The sequence below is a fragment of the Aphelocoma coerulescens genome, chromosome 22, assembly GCF_041296385.1.
Source record: "Aphelocoma coerulescens isolate FSJ_1873_10779 chromosome 22, UR_Acoe_1.0, whole genome shotgun sequence".
NCBI lineage: Eukaryota > Metazoa > Chordata > Aves > Passeriformes > Corvidae > Aphelocoma > Aphelocoma coerulescens.
In genome coordinates this window covers 4932381-4949244 of record NC_091035.1, presented here as the reverse complement: position 1 = coordinate 4949244, position 16864 = coordinate 4932381, and the positions used below count along the sequence as shown (strand labels likewise).

Genomic DNA, 16864 nt, shown 5'->3' with positions numbered 1-16864 from the left:
TGGGAGATGGATGCTTTAACTCCAAGCCAGTGATGTGTTCTGTTGTGCTTCAGTTTGTATGAGGCCAGTGGCTTTTGTGCTGCATTGTAGTGAAGACTGGCAAGACAGGATCGGCTGGAGAAAGCTGCAGAAACAAAATGTAGAAATATCCCTTGGCTGGGTCTGGCAGCACAGGGTTAAGGAGCTGCCGTGTAGATTTACAGAAGCTCAGTGGAGCTGTTAGTGCCTGTTCACTGTTTCAGCCCCGGGAGCTGGATAGTGGTGAGAAGGGATGGGTGGGTGCACATGGGTGCAGAACATCCCCAGGGAGCAGCCACCTGCCCTGTGTAGAGCCCTGTGCCCCAGTTCAGGCATCCTGGGTGAGCAGCCGTGTGATTTCACCACCTGCACAATCCTGTCAGCGCGGTGTCATTCAGCGGGTGACAAAAGACACCCGGATTGACTTCCCCCAGCCTCTTTGGTTTCAGGTAAAACAGCCTCTGACAAATGAGAAGGCATAATTACCCTTCAGGGCTGGATCAACCTAGAGCACCTCTGGCTCTGTGCAGGGGTTTGGTTGGTGGAGGAGGGAAGGGAGGTGATGCTGCTAAGGGATGATACAGACCTTGGTAAATGCTTAATTATGGCAGAGCCCAAATACCTTGTGCATCCCACTTACAACAAATGGCACTTGGTGTATAAAACTGGCTGTTAGGGAGCAGAGGTCTGTCACACGTGTGCAGAGGGGCTTGCAGACCCACCAAGGGTTTGGGGACACTCTTCTGCTGCTGGTGGCTGAACTCCTACCCACACATTGAGAGACACACTCACCCAGAGACTTGGGTGAACCCAGATGAGCTGCACAGTGAACTGTGGGTCAGTGTAAATGGGACCCTGAACTCTACATGAGGTATTGGAGGGCTCTTTGAGGGGGTTTTAATTTTTTATTTTTAATTGCAGTCTAGCTGAGAAAGTAGGTTGAAAAGGAAAAAATTGTCACTGAAGAGCAGCCCTGGCAGAGGAAGAGACCCTGGTGCATTAACAACGAAGTGTATCAGCTTTTCAAACGAGCTCTGTTGGAGGCTCTTTATGTGTTGCCACTGATGATCAATAGATACTGGAAATTTTCTACTCTGCTCTTAACTTTCAAGTGATTTCCCTTTGAAGACATAAAATATCTTGAGAGAAAGCTATTTAAAAGAAGTGCAAATTACACTCAGAATAGTACTAATCACCTCTTGAGATTTCTCCCTAAGGTTTGATTTACAGTTATCAACAAGAAAAAAGTGATGAAAATCAGTCGTTTTTCCAATAGTCCTTTTTTGGGGGGAGAAAATGACCTTCAGTGGTGGGTCAGGTGTCCAGTCTGTGTTAGGTTTGCCCAGGGCTGGTGCTGGATCCTGCTGGAGGGACCTGTGTGATTTCGGATGGTTCATTTGTTTCTCCCACTTGCAGAGAGGGTTGTGACCCCCAGTCCTCTCCCCCCAGTCCTGTCCCCCCAGATGTTTTGGGGTCTCTTAAAAAAGTGCATCAGGAGGAAGGGTTGGTGTTGGATGGCTGGTGTTGGGTCTGTGTGACTCCCTCAGCCAGAGAGCAGGAATAAAGGCTCGGGGATGTGCCGGGAGCTCCATGGCTGTACGGGACACAGTGACAGGCTGAGCTCCCAGTGCAGACGAGAGCGAAGGTGCTGGAGCGTTGGAGGTGTCCCCAAGCTGGACAGGACTGGGATAAGACAGGAGCAAGGCTGGGGGAGACGAGGAGGGGAAACACTTGGCAGCCATGGCCTTGGCTAACAACCTAGATTCCTCTCTTCTATTCTTCTCTTCTTTCTCTGTGATTGTGCTTAGTGGGCTTATGCACCTCTTTTTTTTGTCTGTGTTTTTGTCTCCACCCAGGGCAGTGATGGTGACTCAGTGGATAAGAACAAATGCTGCACACTATGTAACATGTCCTTTACCTCAGCAGTGGTGGCGGAATCGCATTACCAAGGGAAAATCCATGCCAAAAGGTTAAAACTGTTGCTAGGGGAACAACCAGCATTAAAGGCCACAGGTAGGTCCAGAGGCAGCGAGCGGAGCAGGAGGGGCCGGTGCAGAGTGGGGTGGGCTCACTGTGCCAAGGGGGCTTGGCCAAGGTGCTGGCTCCGTGTGTGCGGGCAGAAAATGGATACGACACAGGCAGCTGAGCGGTGGCGGCTGACAGAAGTGGCTATTCATTTGTGTTGCTGTCATAACAACCTTTAAAAATTCCTGATGCTCATTATTGTCTGCTTTGTTTATGTAGATTAGGAGTTTATCAGCTGGGACTGGCCCTGGTGCGAGAGCCCTATCTCCAGTTCCACAGTTCCAAAGTGTTTTCTCGGTGGAAGACAATGTCTCCAGTGGGTGCAGATAGCCAAGCCTGACTTTAATTATTAGCAGTTTAATTATCAGCTCAGCTAATATGTTTAATAAACCTTTGGTGTTACAGTAAAGTGCAGAGCATCATCTGCTCTTACCACAGAAGGAAGTCCAGGCTTTAAAACCCCTTGGATTGATTGTTTCTTGATTTTTGCCCAGATGGGTTTCGTGCTTTCCTCTGCAGTGATTCTAGTAATGCAGCCTATTAACTTCCACATTTAAGAAGTCAAATGTTGGAATTGGACAATTTAACCATCTTATTGTTTGCTTAACCATAAAGTCCCTGAAAACCACTACTAATCTGTGAAAAAAAATTCCTCTTTGGTTGTGGAAGCAGAGAATGTTCAAACAAAGCACTCCTCATTCTCTGGGAAGGATTGCTGGGCTGAGGTCCTGCAGACAGATGTGACCCAGAATTGCTGCCAGTGGCACTTCCTTCAGCACAAAATACAAATGGAGCTGTGTGTACTGGACCCTGCCTAGCACGTAAATCCTAGATGTGATTAGATAACAGGGGTTGGCACTCTGTGTATGTGGTTTTGTTGCCTTTTTAACTTCACAGACTGTAAATGCTGATACAGAGAATATAATTTGTCCTTTGCCAGGGTGGGCTTGGGAACTGTTGGCCTCTTTGCTTGTGGGAATGTGGGGATTTGTGTTACGTGGTGGCTTGCTCAGTTTAACTGGCCACACTCCGGCACCAGTGTGTCCTGTGGGAGGTGAGGCTACAGCCATGGCAACCTGGGGGACCACGCCTGGGTCAGCCAAGAGGAAGGCTCTCACATGAACTATCCTGGTTTTTCACTCATGTCGGGCTCTTCAGGCTGTTCTCTGCAGCTGGCACATAGCTGCAAGGGCACAGAGAGCAGCAGGGACTCAGGTTTGGTGTTTATTTGTCCGGGGCTTGAACCCTGTCCCTCATGTGCAACCTGCCAGCTCCTCCTGGAGCACTGAAGGACCTGCCACAAACCCTGGTATTCCTGGTTAAGTCCAGGTGAGCTGATGTTCTCAGGAGTGCTGGGTCTCAGAATAGTACATGGACTGATTCCCATGTAAGTTGACAGTTTGGATTCACCCTTCAGCTGTGGGGCCTGGCCAAGGCAGGGCTTGCTAAGTGCTACAGCCTTGCACTGTGTTTTTTATCTCACTTTTTAATCATCTAGATCAGCCTCACAAGGCTCTAAGTGAGCCATGCTGTGTGCTCTGGAGTAATGGGCTCTTCAGCCATCCTAATCACTAGGAAGGAGTAACTCAAGGACTCATCAGCTCTTACAGCCACTTGATCTGGAAGATGAAGCCGAGCTCAGGAATACAGTAATAAGCACCTCCTTGCTCTCCAGGAGTTCTCAGAAATATGTGCTTTGGACACAGCATTTCTGGGCTTCCTGCAGTCACCCAGCAATTTTTACTGGATTTTTGTCCCAGTCGTCTGTGGCTGGCACCAGGGAGCTTTAAGTCTCTCAGAGAGAGCTTCAGAGACTCCATTGCTCATGAGTCCCGAGAGCCAACCAAGCACAGCCCTGAGCGTGCTGGATGCTCCTGGGGAGGATATTCTATTGCTTGATATTCTGGGGTTTTTCTCTCATCAGTCCTGAAGAAAATCATGTCTATTCTTAGTCCCCTTGCAGAGATCTACGTTCTTCTTCACTGTTACCATACAGATGGAACACAAATGTCTCATTCTGTGCCAGTGCTTTCAGGAGAAGAAGTGGCCCAGCAGTCAGGTTTCTCACAAAAACGATATCTCATCATGACAGTGAAGTAGTTGTGATCTTTCCTGTTGCTCTGCTGTACAAGGTTGTAGCCCTCAGAGGCTTTATGCCATCACTATTGCTGACGAATTCCTCTAGTCATTTCCAACATCCTCTGTCAGCTTGCATCCCATCATCACCATGAGTTACAAACCAAAGAATTGTGGGGGAAATAGCTGCTGTCTTCATCAATCCAAGTGCGAGGACCTGCAGGCATCATTCCAGGAAAGTGGCAATGGCCCTGGCTTTGGGACATCAAAAGGGACTGAGTAGATGGCTTTTTGGTTTGGGTGCAAGGATTTGTCCAGCAGCAATTGGAGTCTGTCTTAGTCCTAGATTTCTGGGATTTCTTCTGAAGAAAACTGAGTTTCTCAGTGCTCCCTTGTTGAGGCTCACTTTCTTGTCCTCATGCTGAGTTCCTGGAGTGTGCCAATGGAAAAAATCGGGTGCCATTTAAATCCAGCTTGGAATAAAAAGCTTTGGATGTGAGAAAGAAGTCAAACATTAGTTCATTGCCGGAGTGCTGAAGTGTTTCTAACTTTGTATTTTGCCTCTTGCAGCAAAGTAAGACTTTCTCACTTCCCTCCCACAGCGAAAGGGAACGTAAGGCAGACTGTCATGAGCTATTTAGCATTTTGAAATACTTGAAATAGTCAAACTCGCAGCTTTTATGTTTGTGTTTTAGATGGAGAAACATTTTTAACATTTGACGTTTCATGAGTGTTTATTATTAATTTTCGTGTCGCTGCTCAGGGAATGATGGCATTTGCTGTTCTGTAGCAGTTATGTAGTGCATATCAAAATGATAAATTCACATTTGCAGAGAAGTCAACTTTCATCTATTTCTCTTTGGGAGAATTTGGTAGATGTGGGATGTTTTCATTAATTGCCAGGCTGGGATCAGCACACCTTAGGACTGATGGGGGTTGTCAGTGGGCCCTGAGGAATGTGACTTTACAAGAAGATATTTTGTACTGTGAGTGCTAAGAGGAAATCCTTGCCCATGGCAGCTCCCATGTGATGCAGGCAGGAGATCTCTGCTGTGGATCTGTAGCCCACGGTCTCATGGCAGCCAGGTGTGGATGTGGGCTTGGAGCAGGGCTGGGGTGGGCATGGGGGGCTCTGGTGCCATCCCCTGAAGCAGGAGTGACAGTCCCCCTGACAACCTCCCTCCTGCATGGCATTTGGGGCAGCACAAGCCACCAGCCTCATGGAGAGGGGCTCAGAGGCACAGCCATGGGGCTGCTGGGCCAGTGGCTGAGAGTGGAGATGCTTCTGTCAGGTTTCCTTACTGAGCAGGAGATGTAACTCCTGTGGACATCACCAGCTCCGTGAGCTTCAGCCTCCCTGGTTCCCCTCCGGCAGCAGCATACATAGAAACAAAGAGAAAGCTGACCAAAAGATTGGATAGATTTAACTTTATAGCCTGGGGCTTGTGGAACAGCAAGTCAGATCTGTCGCAGAGCTCCTGGGCTGCCAAAATTGCTGGTTGTTTATAATGGTCCAAATACCTCTGCAGCTCAGTCTGGATCCCTGGACTCAGCCCTGTTCTGGGGTGCTGCAGAGGGCTGGGTTCCCCTGGCATCACCAGGGCTGTTCCAAGTCCCTGTGGCATCACTGGGTTCTGGGCCTGGACCGCTTCCTGCAGGGAGGCTCCTTGGTGAGTGCAGAAACACATTTGCAATAAGCAAGCTGTGCTTGCTTTTCATGAGTCAAGCACATGCAAAGTCTGTGTAATCCCAGTTTGAACAGGTAATATTGCAATTCCCTAATTTTCTTCCTAATGACTGTGCTGGCCCCTGGCTTTGCTCTTTTCCTGCACTGGCAGTTCTGCTGCGTACACCTTGGAGGGGCTGGGCTGTGTCTCTCTTGCTGGAACCATAGAAAAGACTTTTTTTAGGAGCAAAATCCAGCCAGACCCTGCCTGGCCCTGCCCAGAGCAGCTCTTCAGAGGCAGTGTCATCACTGCTGGAACTCTGATACCTTGGCAGTCATCATCAAAAACAATAGAAGGTTATAAACCCCTGGAAATTGATAAGGTTGTAAGTAATGTTATATGTAAGATAGAATTTCCTTGAAGGGTGTCCCTTACTGAGCAGGTCAGCAGAAGATTTATAACAATATTAACTTTCTCAAGCTGTGGAGTCAATCTCAGTGGGCTCCAGGCATAATTATATGTCTAAATATATCCCTGTGTTGCTGTTCCTGGTGTCAGACACTGAGGTGGGTATGGCATTTGCTGCCCTGTGTGCTCATCAGGGCTTGGCTAGATCATCTCCTGATCAAAGACAGCCACCACATGCCTCTTGCCACCTCCAAATGTGCCTATTCTGGTACCATGGAGAGAGCAGGTTGTTAATTATTTAAAGAGCAGACATTTCATCTGGAAAAGAAAAGAAAAGGAAAGCCACATAAAAGGGAATTTTTGAATGAGGTGTGATAATTAAGTGCTAGTCATTGTATATTTTTATATCCCAATGTTACCTGAACTTTATTTTGCTTTACACTGTTTTTTCATGGGTTTGTGACTTGTATTGTACAAAGTTGGGAAACTCAGTCGAACAAAGTGCACTCTATTATATAAAGACTAATCACTCACTCTTCTTTGGAATGGTTTGGGGGTCCTGTTTGTGTTCCTGGATGCGCTTTCGATGAATCTGAAGGAAAATGGAATTAAATTAAGGTCGTGTGTTGCTGGTACCTGACAATTCACAATGTGAAGATCTTTGAAGGATGGGACTGAGTATTGAGTATTTTTTTTCATCTGTGACAGTTTGCAATGACTATGGCTTCCCCCATTCTTTCTGAGACCAAATAAATTGAAAAATAAGAATCCTATATAATGATAATGATTATGAGATAACGATAAATATGTCTCTCTATCTTGAGAAGGAGATGGCTCTGCATGGTGTATTTATTCTCCACTGATGATTTTTCCTTGGAGGAGCAATTCAAGCAGGATAAGTTTAGCAGATTTAGTCAGAACAGCGATAAGATGTATAACTGCACTGGGAGCATCCTCCTTCCCCAGTTAGTGAAATGCAGAAAGCTGAGGAACAGTTCTGGGCTGTCCTTTCATGATGCTTTTTTTAATGGGAAATGGTAGCTTTCCAAGCAGCACCATCCAAAATATCCACCGGGACCGTGTAACTGCAGCTAATTATTCCCCGTGTCTAATGTGGGATCTGCCTCAGGGTCTGGCGTTCCTCAGGCAGCACGAACCTGGGAAAGCTCATGTCTGAACAATCCCTTTTACAGAAGCCGCTCTGGGCTCGCTGAAGCCGGCGCACACGGACAGTTCCCCGGTGGTTCCGTCCCCGCCCCAGCGGAGGGACTCGGACAGGTACTGCCAGCTCTGCGCAGCCTGGTTCAACAACCCCATGATGGCACAGCAGCACTACGACGGCAAAAAGCACAAGAAGAACGCAGCCAGAGCCGACCTCCTGGAGCAGCTGGGGAAGACCCTAGACCTGGGGGAGCTGAGAGGTGAGAGACCTGCACATGGAGAGGAGGGACCTGCTCCCTGTGGGATCCCGTGACCCTTGCCCATTACAGTAACTGGTGGTGCAGGGAGCCTGAGATGCTGTTACTGCTTCCTGAGGTTCCCAGTTCTGTAAAAGAATCCCCTGCTCTGGAATGCCAGCCTGCAGTTTCAGCAGCATTCTTTCACAGATGTTTCCTAGGTGTCTCTCTAGCCTCCTCCTAAAACAGTCCTTTCCATTAGTGCACACACCTGTCCTCAAGCAAGTGTGGCCTGTCCCTGGGAGAGAAGAGCCCATTACAGCTCTGCCCCACATGGAAGTGCAGATGGGAGGCTGTTGCTGGAGGCAGAGCACTCCCTACATCTCCATGATGGAGAGCAGGATAACTGTCTTCCATGATTTAATTAGGCTTTGATGGCCCTGGGTCAGCAGCAGCAAGAGGAGCTGAGCATTTGCTGCAGGGATGTTAAACACAAATTTTTTGTGTTCCTGCTGAAGGGAGAGCAGCCTTTCTTCATCTGTCTGTCAGTCCATCCATGCTGGCCCCACAGGGAGAGACTCTGGCATCTGCGGGGTCCCTGTGGGAACTGCACCCTGGGGTTGCACAGATTTGGGCCTTGCACCCCTTTGGGAGCCACCCTCAAGCAGAGCAGAGCCACAGCCAGGCAGTCTCAGCAGCTGGAGCCCCCCAGCATCCCCGGGCCCTCCTTGTGATGGAGAGGTGCAATTTGTGTCAGCTGAGGATGTGCCCAGGACTGAATCTTGACAAGTACCTGTTTATTCTGAGGCATAAGTGCAGGAGAGGCACGAGCCTTTTGACTTCACAGTCTGGGTTAGGATCCCACATGTGCGTAGGGACCTGACTGGGGCAGCTGAGGAAGGAGGACAAGTTTGATTCAGAACTACATGGGAGAGCTCTGGTTTGCCAGTGAGGCTTTGCAATACCATTTTGATATTCCTAGGGCTTTTTCCTTGCTAAATGAAATAATTTTTCCTGAGATACTAATGACTATACAGTATATTGGGCATTTCTTGATCTCCCGTAAAACCTCGTAATGGTTATCTAGATCCTCCTGTGCTACCTAGTGTGACTCAGTGCCATCAATGATTCATGTTGGCTGAGTCACTGCTTGCTACTGGAAATATGTGGGAATAAAACCTGGGACAATAGCATGGAAATACTCAGTACTTTGAACTGTGCCAAGCTCAAGAGTGGCTGAAGATGTCATTAACTGTAAATAAATCAATTGGGAAGTGTTTTATTCATTTAGCTCATGGGAAGAGTTGAAATTGGAGGCCTTCACAGCCTCATCAGCTGTTGGGTTTTACCGTCACGGTGGTGCTGTGCATGGTTGGGGTTTGCACTGGATCCAGTGTGGTCCTGCCAGTGTCTGTGGATGGCAGGAGAGGGGACAGCAGAGCTGTATCCTGGCTATGTGTGTGCCTGGTACAGAGGAACAGGTATGGTCCTCTGGTTGGACACTTCAGGCTGCTGTTTTGGGGGTTCAGTCCGCACTGCCCAGTGCTCCACAACACCAGCAAGGTGCAGTCAGGCCCAGGGAGCCAAGGAGGCTGAGCCTGCCAAGCTGGGAAAACTTCTTTTTCAGTTTTTCTAACTAGGTCATGACCATCTGTCCATCTGTGTCCATCTAGAGATGCTTTCCTGGATGCATTTAGCTGCAAGATTAGAGCAGATCTTTACAGGTGTTGAAAGCAGTCTCTGCAATGGCCAGCATGGAATGATATCCACCTTGTGCCCGAGCAAACAGCCTCACCTTGGCAGGTAACATCATGTCTGACTACAAGGTAACAGTGGCAGCAGGACATGGCCATGGTGGGGGCAACATCCCCATACACTCCCTGCTCCTCACTGTCTTTGCTGCCTCAGTTTCCCCTGGATTGCAAAGTCATCTCCTTCCTCTTCATCCCTGGTGGCTTCTCCCATCACAGCTTAAATATTAATTCTATTTTGACTAGTGTGGGAGATGAACATTTGATGCATTGTGTGAGCCTGGAACAAGCAGTGTCAGTTGAAGTACAACATTTCAGAAGCCTTTGATGTTTTGATAATGGCTGTAATAAAATATTTATTGATAAATATGAATGTGTATTTGGAGAAATAAGAATAGAGATACATTTTTGGACAATTTATATTTATAGGAAACAAAAACATTCATTCTTATCACCAAGTGCTCATCCTGCAATTTTGAAGTCTTATTTTCTTCTCAGAAATAAGAATGAGGAGAGGGAAAAAAAAAAAAAAGGAGAAATGAGCATTGTTTCTGCAGTCTGTGTTGAGTTAAAGCTGCAGCACAGGGGAGTGCATGGGCACACACACATCCCTTTCCCTTGGCCGAATGGAGTGCAGGGTCCAGCCCACTCTCTCGGAGCAGTTCTGTGTGGCTTTCCAGCCTTGGCACAGAACTGCTTTGGGACCCACCCTGCTCTGTGGCTGACCTGGAATCCCTGCTGCTCCTGCTAGACAGGGAAGCATGTGAACATACCCTGAAAGAGGAAGAAATTGGGAGTTTTCTTCCTGCAGAGCTGCCTCCCCTGGCTGCCCCTGCACCCTGGCACAGATCATAGGAAGATAAAACCTGGTGGATACCAGCCCCCAAATTCCAACTCTGCTATGACAACTTGTGCCTGTTCAGCAGAGTGGCCATAGCTCGGTTGGAGGCAGCGATGTGGCTCAGTCTGGTCGCTCTCCCTCTCCAGCCTGTGCCAGGCACAGGGAGGAGGAATGTCAAGTTTGCTCCATCAAGGCACATCTCACCAGTTTTAGTTCACGTCTCGTGTCCCCTATGGCAGAGCTCTCCAGCTCCCTCTCCGAGGCAGGTGGGCTCTGCCTGGTGCTGGGGCCAAGACGAACCCTGCAACAGGTGCTCTGAATCCCTAAAATAAAGCACAGCAGCCTCTGCAGTACAGAGGGACAAGGGAATGGAGATGTCACCTGGAGCCTTTGTGTTCTCAGGTAAATTGGTGGTGTTGGAGATGCATTCTTCCAGAATCAGGCAAAGAGCTGAGTTTCATTTTTCATCTCAGCTCATAATTTCTTGGTATGCCTTATAAATACTTCTCATTCTGTGCTGTCACTTGTGGTTAGTAAGAATCAGTTTAACAAGAACTCCCCTGGAATGGGTTTTAATGCATTTTATGCAGAATGACATTAATAACTTGACTTGTTAATATTTTATTTAATGGGGATAGGAGGACATTCAATTTTACATGAATGCATGTCACGCTGCAGGGGAGGCAATGCTGATGTGTCTTGAGGATGCAAAAGGAGATGAGAATACAGCCAGAGCCCAGCAGCTGCCAGTATGGTCTGCTCAGGCTGGGACCACCTTCCAATCACGGATGGCCCGTAGGGCTGAGCTCAGCCCCAGCACACTGGTTGGGGAGTTTTACAAAACCAGTTTCAGCCGAGTAGCAGCTTTGATGAGCTCCAGTGGGGTCAAATTCTGGTAATTTTGATATCCTGGAAGTGATTATTGCCTGTGGTCTGATCCTGCTGTTCATTTGAGGCTGGTTTCCTTTCTCCATCCCAGTTCATGGAATCAGCCCAGTCTGCGGCTGCATGTTCCAGCCTGTGGGAAGAGCTGCACCAGGGAGCAGCACTGAGTTCCCCTGCGCAGAACACAGGGAGGGGGAACAGGGTTCCCCCTGGTTCATCACTGTGAGTAGCCTTGACATGCTGAGGGAGAAAATCATCATCCCCAGTTAGGAGCTGTATTTGCTGAAGGCGTTTCCACCTACACCAGTAATTAAGATTCACTGAGGCTGCTGTTAATGTGCTGCTAAATTGGCTGAGCAGCAGACCCTTATTACCTTAAGTTAAAGTATCACTGGTTTCTTAGTTCCCCAGCCCTGCTCTGCCATGTGGAGATCCTGATGTGGTCCAAGTTCTCAGTCTGCTGCACTGTGCTGACGCACCATGCCAGCTGTGCACTGCCCTTCCCACCCATTCCTTCCCACCCCTTCCCCTGCATTGTGGTACATTCATGTGGCTTCTGATGCCTCTTGGTTTAATGAAGGAAACAGGAGCTGCCAGCAATGGGCAAAGGGTGTGACTGTAAAGCCATCACTGCTCTATCAGGAATAAATTCTGTAAGGACAAAATCCATATGCACATCTGTAAATTGATTTTTGTTCTGTGCCACATCATGACATAGAAATACAGAAACTACTTAAATACCTCTGCAGTGTTGCTGGCTTGTTTGCAAGCACTCATCTGAGTGATTTTGAAATATTATTTAAGGATGATTTTCATGTTGTGCCAAATTCCTGGGTGGGAGATATTATGAAGTATTGGAGAGAAGTGGGGCTCTTGGTGTAGGTGGTGTCTGGAGTTCAAAACAAGACAAAGGATTTTTTGAGAGCCTGTAGGTCCAGCTGGGGAGGGGTCAGTGTGTTTATTACCTGTGCAGTTAATTAGGGTGAGCATGGACTGATCAAATTTGTGAATGCCACACGTTATTTGTTCTAAATGAGTTGTTTTAACAATTTTGGCAAAGAAGTAATTCTGTAGAAAGCCAGAAGAGACCATTACAAGGAACATTAGAACGGTTCCTAAGGAGCACAGCAGTCCCTGCAAGGAATCCCATGGCTCTGGTGTTTTTAAGCAGAGCCCTTAGTTCAGCTGGGGATGGTCTGTACTGCAGCCAAGAGACAACCAAGAGGTGAGAGACCTCCTGCTTTGGCTTTGGGTGGCTGCCTGGTGCCCCTCCAGTCTGCCAGCCTTGGCCTTCAGCCAGGGGCTGCCAAATGTGGGCTGTTGGAGACCAGCAGCTGTGCTTGGCTGGTTCACTTTGGTGGATAAATCAGTGTGGATCCCTTTGGGGAAAAGAGAGTTCCTAAGTGATCTGGCTGCTGAATGTGCTAATGGGGAATTGCCCTGAATTGTGATCACTACCAAAAACTAGAGGCATAAATGGCACCTCGAGTGCTTGTTAGTGTGAACACAGTGATGATGCTCTGAGGAGGGCACAGGAGAGAGATGCACCACACTCTCAGGGGGGATTAGCCTTTGAACCTGGCTTTCTTCTGCTCAGTTCTAAAAATACTTCTTTAGGTTCCTCTGATGCTTGAATACCCTGGCCTGGAAAAGTAAATAGTCACTGTAAAGAGAAATGTCTGTGAAACTGGAAATGAAATGTGGGATCCAAGTGCTGTCTAATTAACTTGAAGTTTGCTTGGGGCATAGGTGCTTTTTTTTTCTGTTTCTCCCCCTTTCTTCAGTCATTTTCACTTATTTGTACTTTATAGCTGCCATTTTGACTCAGAATAGTCTGTAGCCCAGGCACAGGAGTGTTTCCCTCCTGGTGGAGCCCTGTGCTTCCCTCGGTCTCACCGTGTGGCATAGGCGGAGCCAAGGGTTAATCAACACTGGGTTTTCTTCACAGGCCTGAAGCGCAGCTACACCTGCAACATCTGCAATGTCACCCTGAACTCCATAGAGCAGTACCATGCACACCTGAAGGGCTCCAAACACCAGACCAAGTGAGTATCATTGTGCTTCTGCCAGTGTCTGTGTCTGCCGAGATGGAATTGTCTGTAACAGTGCTTTGCATCCAACTCCCTGTCAGCAGAGGAGCACTGGGGGGCTGTGCTCTGGTTGCTGTGAAAACACAGATACCAGAGGCACCTCCAGGTTGAGGAATGCAGGGCCAAACCCACGTGGGCTTCCTGGAGTCCCACTGATGTGTGGTTAGTGATACTGAGTTTGCAGCTTCTTTCATGTGTGAAACCTCAGAAGAGACACCATGAGCCTAAGGGGATTAGGTGTTTCCCAGTGAACCAGTTTTTTCTGTGATTTAGAGTAATTATGCATTACCCAGCTCTGAGAACTGGGGGGAGTCTGCTCTGTCAATTACTACAAATTATTAAAATGAAGTGATGGAGATACATGATATCAGAGACTAGTTTAATGAACTAATTGCTCTTAATGCACTTATATGTGAGCTTTGGGAACCATTTCAGGCTGAATCACTCAGAACTGCCCAGATTAGGAGAGGAATATAAAGGGATATACCTGAAGTGCTTCAGGTAGCTTTGAGGGCAGTCTGAAAAGTGAGCAGGATGAGCAGAACTAGCAATGACTGCTAATGGTGTTCTGCTCTATTGTGCAGTCTCCTACAATTAGCAGAGATTAAGAAATCTTAATTTCTAGTGCTGTGAATGAACATGCTGGGAAGTTGTTCATGCTTTGACTGTTGTAGGAGTGACCGATGACACACGTGCCCTGGGCTCAGCCCATTCCCAGTGCAAAAGAATGTGTTGGGCAGCACAAAAACCAGATTTTGGCAGGGCTGCATCTATGTTTCTCTAGTTTTTCCAAGCAATTACCTCTTCTATACAAAGAAAAGGACTTTGGGAATCCAGACCTGGTCCTTTGCCGGGTTTCAACAGCGGTGATGTCCCACTGGGTCATCGCAGCACCGTGGCTCCATGCAGGGGGGCAGGTGAGGATCGTCCCCTGCTTGTTCCAGTCAGTGTTCTCCCACTGGTTTCTGCTGTTCTCATTATTGTTGGTTAATGTCAAGACTGTCCTCTGCCTCATAACTCAGGCTGAAGCCACTGGACTGCAGTTGCCAAGGCAACAAAACATTTTATGTAGCTGTCATACTTCATATAGTTAAAGACTAAACAAACGCGAAGAAGGGGGCAGCAGTTTGTGAAGGACAGGGATGAAGGGTTACAGGGATTTTGTTCTGGGACATGTGAACAGGGAACAGCGATTGCAGGATGGAAGCTGATACCACCCAAAAAATACTAGGCAGATGAGTTTCCTGGAAAGCTGCTTCAGGAGAGAAGAACTTTTATGAGGAATGAGCTGCACTGTGGTTATTTATTACTGTTCCTGAGAGCTCTGCAGAGAGCAGCACGCTGAGAGCCCCAGTTAGAGCTGCCTTAAATAACCCACCATACACACCATGAGCCTGGCAGCTGTGTTAACCAGGACCCTGGCACTGCCCCGTGGAGGGCTGGGGGTCCTGGGACTCCATGGGCAGCACACAATTTGAGGCTTGTACCCTGCAGCTGAGCAGCTCTTCCTTGAGTAGTCTGGCCAGGAGAGATGAATCATTCAAAGGAACTCCAGGGGCTACCCCAAATGCTGCTGCCTGCATTTGTTTGGACCAAAAGAGGGGGAAAATAGGGCTTAGGGAGGAAGCTGGAAGTGTCTTGGCTGGTATTTTGGTGTTGAGTAAAAGATGCAGGAAGAGGAAGCTAATACTGAGCCAGTCCTTATCCCTCCAGCCTGCGCGTACACGAAGCAGATGTACCTGCCAGCTCCCGTTTTTTTCTCCAGGGTGCAGGTACTTGAGCTTAATTTGAAAATTAAGGTTAAATGCTGCATTGGATGCATGGGGAGTGCAGGGCTCAACTCAGGCTCTGATGGGTGATGCCGCTGGCTGTGGGCACATGCTGGCACGGAGCAAGTTTTGGAATGTGGATGGACTCTGGAACATCTGCAGCGGGGAGGAGCATTAAACCTTTGATTAGGGATTTATGAACTGTGTAGAGATGATTGAGTCATTGTTTGACTTGCTTTCCAGAAATAGATGAGGGCTTTTTTAATCTCCTCTCTCCTTCCCTTCTCCCCCCATGAAGCACAGAGAAGCAGTGCTGGGCAGGGTGCCAGGGAGGGGCCAGTGCCCACTTTGGCTGAACCATGGTGGGCACCAACAGCTCCTTCCTATGGGGACCAGCAGCAGCCAAAATCCCAGTTGTGAATGTTACTTCCAAGAGACTGGTAGGGAGGCACATGCCAGCCTTGCTCCTCACTGTTCGCCATGGGCTGGCAGAAGCAAAACCTCCCTTCTCCTGCTTTATGCAAGCTGCGAAGATGAAAAGTCACTGCTCAAAGTGGTTTGCAACCAACAACGGGGATTAAAGCCACAGATAGTTGTAAAGGGAGACAGGATATTCAGTTTCTGTGGTCAAAGCAATGCTTGTGCAGAATGTTACCCTGGGGCTTTGCAAAAAGCGCTTCCTGGGGAGGGGTTGGGGACAGGCTGGGAATGGGTGCTGGGTCATCACTGCAGCCTGGAGAAAATAGCTGCCTTTAGGGAAGATACTCCGGAGGGCCTGGATCTGGGTCTGAAGTACCTCCTCTGGGCATGTGGGTAGAAAGAGCAGAGGTGCTTTTCACAGAGCAGAGAGCCCAGACCCACATTTGGGGTGAGTATCATCCCTGGGCAGCTGTGGGTCTGTCAGATGCTGCAATAATGTGCTGGAGAGCGAGGGCTGAGAGCTGTGAGCTGTCCTCCACTGCTCAGGCTGGCAACGATGGAAGGCTGAGATCCAGCCCTAGTAATTAAGAGTCTGACTGTGTGGGGATAACGATTCCCACTTCCATAAAGAAGAATTTTATCTTCTTGCCTTCATTTTGTCTCTTTGATCAGCCAGACCTCTCTGCCACATCTAGAGCTCAGAAATGTATTCCAGGGTTTCATAACTACTCATTTACACTTTCATAGATGCTAATATACATAAGGGTTTCCCTTTCAGACTCAGGCTTCCTGGTTAATTTCAGGATTTTTGCAGTGAGGGGACCCAATCCTGCAGCCATCATTGGGATAAAACCAATTCAATGGTCAAAATTAATTCTGAGGGCTTAAGAATGGTCACATCCAGTAGGGAAGGTGGCTCTGCAGCCTTTCCTGCACAACTCTTAGCCTTGACTTTGGGCTGTGCCCTGTGGAAGCCCAGATAGTTGATGTCCTGCTGAGGAGCAGAGACAGCAAGCTTGGGCCTGAGCAGGCCCTTTTCCTTTTCCTTTTCCTTTTCCTTTTCCTTTTCCTTTTCCTTTTCCTTTTCCTTTTCCTTTTCCTTTTCCTTTTTCCTTTCCCTTTCCCTTTCCCTTTCCCTTTCCCTTTCCCTTTCCTTTCCTTTTTTATTTTCAGGCTGAGAACACAGATGTCTAATTGGAACAATTTATCAACATAAGCTGCATGGCTATTCAGGAATGAGCTAATCAAAATATTGTAAATATCATGCCTGGAGAAATGTCACCCTTTCCCCTGGTTGCGTTTACATCGCTTTTCCCATCTATTTAAGAAAGTGTGAACAAATATTGACAGCCTGTTGTGGCTGAAGCATGTCCCGGGATCTGTGTGTCTGGCACAGCCAGCACATGGGTGGCAGCAGGGGAGGCTCTGGGGCTGTCTGGCCCCGCTCCACTTGGGTCAGATTTAGTGCCAAATGTTATTTCTGTTTCTCCTGGATGTTTCCAGCCCTGTCCCCGCTG

The 16864-nt window shown here is 48.1% G+C and overlaps 1 protein-coding gene across 4 annotated transcripts in view; it reads left to right on the top strand.

Annotated features, from left to right (window-relative positions):
• ZMAT4 (zinc finger matrin-type 4) overlaps positions 1-16864 on the top strand; it is a 59273-nt gene that overhangs the window by 41000 nt on the left and 1409 nt on the right. For all 4 annotated transcript variants that reach the window (XM_069035501.1, XM_069035500.1, XM_069035498.1 and 1 more), the window contains 3 exons: positions 1875-2031; positions 7388-7615; positions 13017-13113. In XM_069035501.1, coding sequence (XP_068891602.1) covers positions 1875-2031; positions 7388-7615; positions 13017-13113 — 482 coding nt within the window. The remainder of the gene's footprint in view (positions 1-1874; positions 2032-7387; positions 7616-13016; positions 13114-16864) is intronic.